The 9894-nt window shown below is 48.5% G+C and overlaps 1 protein-coding gene across 1 annotated transcript in view; it reads right to left on the bottom strand.

Moving 5' to 3' along the window:
• Pacs1 (phosphofurin acidic cluster sorting protein 1) overlaps positions 1-9894 on the bottom strand; it is a 146063-nt gene that overhangs the window by 2828 nt on the left and 133341 nt on the right. The window contains exons 11-21 of the mRNA XM_005351977.2: positions 9094-9209; positions 8824-8959; positions 7752-7856; positions 7289-7395; positions 6525-6679; positions 6255-6365; positions 5448-5550; positions 4841-4883; positions 2453-2495; positions 2139-2274; positions 92-318 (exon numbers count right to left, since the gene is read on the bottom strand). Of these exons, the coding sequence (XP_005352034.1) occupies positions 92-318; positions 2139-2274; positions 2453-2495; positions 4841-4883; positions 5448-5550; positions 6255-6365; positions 6525-6679; positions 7289-7395; positions 7752-7856; positions 8824-8959; positions 9094-9209 (1282 nt within the window). The remainder of the gene's footprint in view (positions 1-91; positions 319-2138; positions 2275-2452; positions 2496-4840; positions 4884-5447; positions 5551-6254; positions 6366-6524; positions 6680-7288; positions 7396-7751; positions 7857-8823; positions 8960-9093; positions 9210-9894) is intronic.

Genomic DNA, 9894 nt, shown 5'->3' on the forward strand with positions numbered 1-9894 from the left:
CATGTGGTTGCTGGGAATTGAACTCAGGACCTTTGGAAGAGGCAGGCAATGCTCTTAACCTCTGAGCCATCTCTCCAGCCCCATGGCCTACCTTTCTTGTTCTTCTCTTTGGTGACAACAGTCATTGCCATGGTGCCAGAAAGTTGGGCTTCCCCTGCATGTGGCAGGCGAGAAACCTGCACCGAGCGGAAGACACTCTTAAGAGTATTCTTTGAGCTGGCATCCCTCTTGTCACCTTCTCGCCTGCGTTCCCCGGGGTGGCCCAGCCAGTAGTCCACTTGGAGGCCAATCACATCCCCATATGGGCTATTTGGGCTCCTGGAGAAGTGAAATGAAAACAACATGTTCTTTGACCTCAATGCCTAACCACATGGGAGCAATGAGGGATGGAAGATACTGCTTTTGGGAGCAGGAGATGGGGAGGAAGGCCAGCCAGCTGGCTATGTTTCTGCCAGTGACATAGAACCTGCTCATGTCGGGGTGGAGAACTGGGGTGATTTGAGAACAAAGCCAGAGAAGATAAAAGCCCAAGTCACTGTGAGAAAATCAAAACTGTCACAAAATGAAGGAAGCAGAACAGAAAGATTTGTGAAAGTGTATACTCATACACAAACACACATGCACACACACACATACATGCAAGCAAAGCCAAGGCCCATAGTAGGCAGATGGCTGGAGAGAAGCAGTGGGCAGGGGCTGAAGCAGCACCATGGCTTCACAGCCGCCTTGGGAGCCAAGGGATGCTGCCCTGCACTTTTGGTTATGTACGGCACTTTTAGCTCAGTGATAATTTTAGCTCCTGAGGGAAAATGGAGTGTTTTCTTGAAAGAAGGCGTCAGACACAATAGGTATCCAGGCTATGAAAGTCATCTGACTTTTCCTTCTGCTGGTGGCTCCATTAAAGACAAGCTTAAACTGGATGAGAAAAGAGGTCAAGGTAGGGGTTGGTTCAAAAGTCCTGAAATCCAAGTTGGACAGAAGCCCTTCATGCAGTGGACGAAATAGGAGAAAGCAGGCTTCCTAGAAGTCACTGCTGAGGCAGAATGTGGCTGTGTTCCTAAACTGTCTCTTCCATGGACAGCAGAAGACCATGAAGGGGATGTAAGGAGAAGGGCTGGACTGTAGCCCAGGGCCCATTCCTTCCTCAGAAGAACAGTCGTGGGCACACCTGAAAACCTACTGGGAATGCTTCCCCACTGGTAGCTGTGAGGAAAGGAAACAGTGAAGACAGAAGAAAGCGTGAAAAGATGTTGGATACTGTGCCTGGCCACACCTAGCTTTTCTTTGCTCTCTACCTCATTACTTAGGCTTGTCCCCCTCAGATATGGCAGAAAAGCAGCTTGCTGGCCATCTCCCTCAACTTTAAGTACCTGGAATCCTAACGTCGTCTCCCTCCCACCACTCCCTGCAATCTCAGTTACAAGGTCTTTGCCATCTCAACATTGTAGGCCCAGCCTGGACCTCCTGTGGCACAGGTACAAAGAGGGTGTCAGCCACTCTGAGGCAGTTCCCATACTGACAGTGCTGTTGCCAATCAGGCCTCACAACATCCTTGTGAGCTGCTAGTTCACCTCTGCACACAGCAGAAACCAAAGTTCAACAACACAGGATGGGGAGCCACCTAACCCAGGCATCCTTGACTCACAATCTCATTCCATTCTTCCAGCTCCAGCACAGTGGTTCCCAACCTTCAGAATGCACTTTCTCGTGCTGTGGTGACCCCAACCATAAAATCATTTTCATTGTTACTTCATAACTGTAATTCTCCTACTTTTATGAACTGTAATGTAAATATCTGTGTTTTCTGATGGTTTTAGGTGATCCCTGTGGAAGGAATTGTGACCACAGGTTGAGAACTACTGCCCTAGGTCCTGTAGGAAGCTACTTGAACCATACTTTAATAGCCCACAAGGGCCACTCTGTCAATACAGCCCCAGCTGACCCCACAACAATGCAGAGAAGACAAAGCAAGAAGCGTCAAACTTCACTGAACTTTCTTGCAATGTCTCAGTCTCTGAATTTTAATCTATGCCAGTGCTCTCACCCAGGTGGCTGTGTTGTGCCAGTGTGCCATGCCCGAGAAGGGAGTAGGCCTGGCTAGAGGAACATGGACAGACAGGGTTGGGGAAGAGCCTTACCCCACAATAGCGAGGGCACTGCTCATGGATGGGGATGAGGGAGGGGTTGCTGTGGCATCTCGGCTCAAGCCTGAGCTTGAGGGTGGTGATGTGGAGGGCACAGTAAGGCTGACCACAGGTGAGTCGTCTCCATCGCCTGTCAAAGGGACAAACATAGTTGGTCACTGGTGGCAGGAAGTATGCTTTCCTTTCAGGGGACCCTAGGGCACCTTGAAGGAGCGAGGCGCATACCTTCTTATTCAACTTAACCAATTACACCCCGGAAGATGAAAAGTGTGACCCTCACTCAGAGCAGCAAAGGAGCTTTAGCTCACCTGCAGTGGACGGCGAGTCTTCAACAAGCCCCACTTTCACAACCTGGAGGGAAGGGACATGTATTAGATCCTCTGTCAGGGTAGCAAGTCCAAATCCACCTGTTTACAGATGGCCAGCACCTCAGCCATGACCACATGGTGTTTTGTCAATAACTAAAAATCTTTACATATCTGGAATAGTCTAGTATTTAAAATGACCCACCCCCACCAAAAAAAAAAAAGGCGAAAAAAGAAAAATAGTTCGTGGGCTCGGCTCGGTAGTAAAAAGAGGCTTGGCACCATAAAACTAAAAGAAAGAAAAGAAGTCAAGTTCTGTGAGGTGGGCCATAAGACTTGGGATCCCTTCTCTGGGGGTTAGGGCAGAGACTACTTTGAGGGCAGTGTCCTGGCCTTATTTCTTCTAAGAGCAGCCTGGCAGGGGCCTAGGAAACTGGTCTGTGTCAAGGCAAGTGAGCTGTGGGTGTAGATACAACTTTCCTACTTCCCACTTTCCTGGAAACTAAAGTAACCTAGGAGGGATGTCTCAACAATTTGACATGGACAGAGTATTCTGGAAAGGATGGAGGGGGCCCTCCAGTGGCCAGAAAAAGATACAGCTAGAGGCAACATGGCATATATATATATATATATATATTTTTTTTTTTTTTTTTTTTTTTTTTTTTTTTTTTTTTTTTTTTTTTTTGGTTTTTCTAGACAGGGTTTCTCTGTAGCTTTGGAGCCTGTCCTGGAACTCGCTCTGTAGACCAGGCTGGTCTCGAACTCACAGAGATCCACCTGGGCTAATATATTCTTGTGTTCTAAATGACAGGTGTGTGTGTGGGGGGGTCTGGTGTCTTGGCACTGGGAGACAGCCTATGTAGCAGAACAGTTGGGCAGGAGGCCAAGGACTGGGGCTGCTACAGCAGAGATCATGTGCCTTTTTCAGGTGGCTCCTGGAGGATACTTTAGGGCTTCCTGAATACATAGCTACTCCGTCACTAGCTCCCCTGGCAGTTTGTGAGGCTGCTAGTTAATCCATTTTTTTTTCTTTTGAGATGCTGCAAATGGAACCCAGGGTCTTTTATGTCTTTTTTCCTTTCCTTTTGGCTTCAAGTCAGGGTTTCTCTGTGTAGCCCTGGCTGTTCCTGAACTCACTCTATAGACCAGGCTGGCCTCAAACTGAGATCTGCCTGCCTTTGTCTCCGGAGCGCTGTGATCAAAGGTGTGTGCCACCACTGCTTGGTGCAGAACCTAGGGTCTTATGCATGTGCTCTGTGACTGAGCTATGACTGAAAACTTTATTTTAAATGTCTCACTTGGTTCTGAGAGTCCAGAGACTGACAATTCACGTTCCCAGTTTCTTGAAGGTAGCAGCTATACTGCCAGCCCGGGTGGCAGCCAGGATTCTGAACTGCTACGAGCTATGGGAGTCTTCCAAGGGCTAAGGAGGCAGTGAATGACTAGGTGGCTGGAAAGGTCAGAGTAAGATCACCCTGGATGTGACCACTCAGGACATCCTTACATGTCCTGCAATCAGGACGGGGACAGTTAAACCTAGGCCTGCTTAGCTCTTCCCCTATAAAGACTGTGAGATATTTTCAAGATTATAGGGTATAAAAGTCAACTTTGAAGGGCAATCAGAATGTCCTCCGAATGGAAACACCAGTTTTTAGCCCTCTGTAGGGTTAGAACTCCTAGGTTCCTGAGATCAAAACACTGATAAATGAAAAAAAAAATCAAAGGTATCACAAGATTCTTCCTTTATTTCAAGATAAATTCACTTGCATTTCACTAATCCACTAATGTACACATCTGCATCAGGGAGGCTTTTCCTTAAGTCAACCCTGTGAGGCAGCTGGTTCTAGACTTCTCAGAATGCCAAGGTTTCATTATTTCTGAGGCCACTTCCTCTTTTCTGAGCTGGGAGAAGCCACACTGTGGACTGAGCTCCAGAGATACACGACCCCAAGTTCATGGCTTGGTACAATAAACAGGAGACACCAATAACTGGGACAGTTCTTGATTAGGGAAAGGATGTTGCTCTGTAATTCTTTTTTTTTTGGCTTTTCGAGACAGGGTTTCTCTGTGGTTTTGGAGCCTGTCCTGGAACTAGCTCTGTAGACCAGGCTGGCCTCGAACTCACAGAGATCCGCTTGCCTCTGCCTCCCAAGTGCTGGGATTAAAGGCGTGCGCCACCACCGCCCGGCTGTTGCTCTGTAATTCTAGCATTTAGGAGGCTGAGGCAGGAGGATCACAAGTTCAAGGCTAGCCTTAGCTAGAGATTCTACTGCCTCTGCTTCCGGAGCTCTGGATTGAACAGTGTGTGCCACCATGGACAGCTTTTTCTTGTATGGAAGGAAAGCAAGAAGGCTGGGAGGCTGGGGTTGGAGGAAGGGAGCAAGTACGTACACCAATGAAGGGAATAAACTTCTGATAGGAGTCTTCGTCAGGGCTGTTGGGAAACAGGAAAGGATTGCAATTAGTGGGTTTGCAAGAGTGCCGGACAATTAAGCTCCCCACACTGAGTTCTGCTCAATGGGGTCCAGAACACACGGCTATAGCTTCCTGTCACTGCAGGGAGGCCACTCCTTGAGGACAGAATAGAGAGCACAGAACAAAGGCAAACAGCACTGCTCGGACTTGCCAACTGATTTTAATCACTATGGAGGAAATAACTGATCGACCTGCATGGAGGCTCTAAGAAGTCAGGCATGTCCTCCTGTCCTCTATGACAGGAAGTGGAATTGTGGAAAAGGAAAATATGAAAAAAGAAAGGATTCAAGGTTCCTCTAACCTACCCAATCTGTTTTTTTGTCTGTTTGTTTTTTCCTTTGGTTTTCTGAAACGGTTTCTATGTGTAGCCAGCCCATGCTGTCCTAGAACTCATTCTGTAGACCAGGCTGGCCTTGAACTCAGAGATCTACCTGCCTCTGTTCCCGGGTGCTAGGATTAAAGGTGTGTGCCACCACCATCTGGCTACCCAATCCATTTTTAAGAAAACTCCTGTTAGACTTACAACTTATGCCTGCAGGTTAACATGGCTTCGGCCACAGGCAGCTGGTGCGTTGTGGCTGCTCCATTGACATACTGCATCACACGACCCACCACATCCAGTGGTTCTGCAGAAAAGCCAGGAGGGACGTGTCCATTTTATTTTATTTTATTTTTTTTTTGGTTTTTTCGAGACAGGGTTTCTCTGTGGCTTTGGAGCCTGTCCTGGCACTAGCTCTGTAGACCAGGCTGGTCTCGAACTCACAGAGATCTGCCTGCCTCTGCCTCCCGAGTGCTGGGATTAAAGGTGTGCGCCACCACCGCCCGGCTGGGATGTGTCCATTTTAGTGTGCAGCTATACAGACCCTCAGAGAGGCTCCTAAGTCCCCAAGGCAGGGTCCTCAGAGCTGAGATGAAGAAAGGATTCTAAGATCCTCTTGGCCATGCATCAAAGGACTCATAAACCAAAGCACAGTCTTCCCTGACCTTAGCTGTACTCTGATGCTAGCATCACCATTGGATGGTATGGGGATACCTGCTGGCACAGTGTCACTCATTCAACAACAGACTATATCAGTGGCACTCCCCATTGCCTATTTCATCTCTACAAGTAGAGCTGGCCCATGTACCAGCCATATGATCTCCTTACTTTTAGCTGTAGGCAGAAGCTATCCTGAGGAGAGGGTCACACAGGGTATACCTACATTAATGAATACCAACTGGGAAAGGGGTAAGAGCTACAGGAATGGGAATAAGGTTGCTCCCCATCCTCTTCAGCTGCATGGGGGAACCAGAAGCCTCACTCTTTGAGAGTTTCCTTTAGGGGCCTTACCTGACACTGGGGGCTCTGAGCGACTGAACAGGTCTCTCCAGGCAGAATCAAGGAAGGTGCTGCTATATCTACTATCTACTGAGCCCAAGTATTTGGCCACTGGATGAGAACCTGGCAGATGGAAAACCAGACAGAGTAAATGGTTAGTGGGTAGAATAAGAGAAGCAGCTATCCCCAGCCAAGGTTCAGCCTTTACTTTCCCTGATCATCTCCCATTCTGCAGGAACTGAGTCTGCTGACACAAGTCTCCTGAATGCTGCCAGACTTTACCTAGGGGAATGATGAGGAAGCGCATGTAACCCAGCCAGTCCGGCGTTTTGCTGGCAAGGGACTTGACAAAGAACCGGAGAATGGAGCTCAGATAACTCTGGCTGCCCACAGCTGCCACCTTGACCGGCCTCGGCATGGATGAGTTACAGTTGCAGCTAAGGAGAAAGGGGACACACACCATACGTAAGTCTCAGGCCTCAAGCTCTGACTTCATGCATTTCTAAAAGCCATGGGGACGCATGCCAAGAAACGAAATGATACAAGGAGGCATCAAGCATGTGCTGCTCGAGAGGGTAGGCAGCTTCCATGGAGGAGGCTGATGCTACAATAACAAGGTGCAAGTGCTGCCTGTGGGGCCCAGAACCCTGGAGTCTCCTTGCTGTGTCACATGTGAAGATGTGACAGGGCCTCCCTCAGATGGCTCTGGAGAGGGAAACAGGATCCCATTAAAAAACAGAATGTTACCATTGAGGGAAGGAAATTTAAGGTATTTTTAGAACCCTGGATTCTGTTCTTTATCTTGGGTTTATGAGAAAGATGAGGCAAGCCAAAGTGAGGCATGAGTCCAGGATGTAAAGGTGGCAGGGGCAGAAGATTCGGGAGCTGATATTCTAAGGGCTTTGAGCACTACTGCTAGCTCTGTCTCTAAGTACAAGCTGGAGCTGCAGCTTCCTAGCCTGAGAATATTGCCATTGCTAGAAGTCAGGGTTGGAAGACGAGGTACAGGAACCAGAAAACATTGTAAGAAAAGCCAGAGCCCTTACTAGCGCTGAATCCTAGTGAGCAGGGCAGACAACACGGCCTGGACCTCCACTATTGAGCAGGTGCATACAACAGGCTTCCTCTGGTCTTGGAGTAGTTCAGCCACATACTGCAGGGGAGGAAAGCAGGGACATAGGTAAGCCACATCACTCCCCCAGATGCTGAGAGGTCAGGCAAGGCCCAGACTGAGCTGTAGAGCCCCTGTCCTCTGGCAAAGATAGTCAGGTTTCCTGGCTATGTGTAAAAAAAGGGCACAGCAGACCCCATGGAAACATGCTAACTATGAAGTGGGGAGGATTAAAGATTCCAAACATCACCCATATCTAGGCATCTCTGGAACCAATGTCTTACAAGGCAGACAGTAAATGGCGGATGAAGTCACTCTCCTGCTTCCCTGTGTGCTGTTTCAAGTCACACACTAGGAACATCTATAGACCCCATACCCCTTGACCCTCAGTGTTCTACCTGGCCCTGCCAGTCTGTGGTGTTCACCAGGATGACATTTTCTGGGAGGGCTGCATCGGATACCAGGATCTGATTCAGTTGGTCATATACCACCTTTCTTGGAATCTGCAGAAACAAGTATTGATTGGGTATTGCCCAGAGAGGTGGGAGTAGATAGAACTCCTGGCATAGGGTAACTAAGGATGTGTGGGGACAGTCTCCCATTGACCATACTAAAATGGAGATGAGAAGAGGAAGATCAGTGTCCTTGGCGAATACACTGACATACTAGGCACAAAGTCACAGCAATGGTTTGTTCTAAGGCAAGCCTGTGGGGCTGCGAAGCAATAGCTTCCCATGAAGGGCACGACTCCCAGATAGCAGGGTGAGAAGTTGCAAGCAGTAAGCTGGTGCTTGGAGAATGCAGCAAGGGCAGTGGGGAGACAAATAATGAGAAGCAGCAGGCACCATGTGGGGCCCACTGTCCCAGTAAACAAAGGTATTTCAGGAACAGCGATTAAACAGAAGGTCAATACTTCACCCTAGGGGTCAGGCTATTCTAGTCTCAGGTGCATTTGCAGATTTGTGACAGCAATGAATTTAGGAAGTCATACGACCCCAACTTTGTCTGATAATATTTATCAAAGAAACTTGGCTGCATAACTCTAGGAGAAGAGTAACCAGCTTGGGTTACTAGCTGCCTTGACTCTGATACCAGTGTCACAGTAAGGACTACTGGCCAGGTCTGTTTTATGCTCACATCTTCTCCAGCTAACCTCAGGCTTGAGAGTGACTAAAAAGAGCTTGGAATAGCCGTGGCAGCTCATTGACTGGAGAACAACGCCAGCAGTTCCTACCCAGAAAAAGTCGAAACTCCTACCCTTCAACTCAGCTGGACACCACCACTCAACTGCACCCCAAATTCTACATTAGCAGATAACAAATATGGTAGACTTCTCTAACTTGGGTATCTCAGAAAAACCTTGGAGTCAACGCTTCCAGCATCCCTCCTTCTTCTCTACCCAGCTGTCTAAGAAACAAACACTGAAATCCAAGGGAGGGGTTGTGATCGTTGACAGGAACCCAAGATTACCTGTGTGCTGTGGCCCAGGTCAGGAGACCGCTCACTGTCAGAGCTGTTGGTCCTCTCACTCAGGGGCTTGGAGAGCTGCCGCTCCTTCAGGGGCGTGCTCCTCTTCTGCCGGGGTGTGTGTGTCCCTTCCACCTTGCTGATTGTAGCAGGGAGGGGGTTAACAGCCTTTCTAGTCCCAAAGTCACATCAGCCCAACCACTTTCCCACATGCAATCGGCATTGAGTATGGCTGCAGGTCTGTGTTACCTGCTTCCTTCCTCTCTGGAGTACCTGGGGGAGGCAGAGCCCTGCAGATCTGTTTTGCTGGACTTCATAGGAGTTTTGACTTTTTCTGGTACAACTAGACTTGTGCTCACATCTCCAAACATGTCCTGATCAGTGATTTCCTGCCGCAAAAAAAGGTGACAAAGAACATTACCTCTTTCTTGGTAACTGTGCAGGAGACTCCTCAGCCCTGCTAGAACCTATCTTCACTTTGAGGACCACCATTTTCCTTGGAAGCATCTGAGTGGGAGCACATGGTTCTCATATTCTGATCCTAGGAGGAAAGTTTAACTACTGTCCCTTGTGTTGGATACCATGTGCTCCTAACCAGGCACAAGAGGGAGTAACCGATGACAGTCCATCTCTAGGTTGGTGGGGAAGCCTGCATCCTTTTAGCTTTTCATTACGACAGGGCTTATGGTTCTGAAGTTCTGGTCTACATTTCTCACCTTGGGAAAAGAGCCTTGAAATCACCACTTCCTTCCCATCTGGGATACTGCTCCTGTCCACCCCGCCTTCCTTCCATCTCTTCCTCCCACCCTCTGTGTTCACAACTTTGCCTTCTCTCCTTCCTGCTGCTCACACCAGGTTGTCTTCCCAAAACACAATGACAATCACTTCATGACACGACTCAACCACACCAACAGCTCTGCCTACTTAAGAGGCCTTTTGAAGCCTTCCCTGACCCCAGGATCACTTTCATAAATCAGTCTTCACCCCTTACTCCTTGAAGTACTGCTCTCCCAGTATGTCAGTCTTGCTTACCTGCTTGCATCTGCTTGTCCACCCTTCAATTTTTTTTTTTTT

The sequence above is a fragment of the Microtus ochrogaster genome, chromosome 8 (genome assembly GCF_000317375.1).
Source record: "Microtus ochrogaster isolate Prairie Vole_2 chromosome 8, MicOch1.0, whole genome shotgun sequence".
Taxonomy (NCBI): domain Eukaryota; kingdom Metazoa; phylum Chordata; class Mammalia; order Rodentia; family Cricetidae; genus Microtus; species Microtus ochrogaster.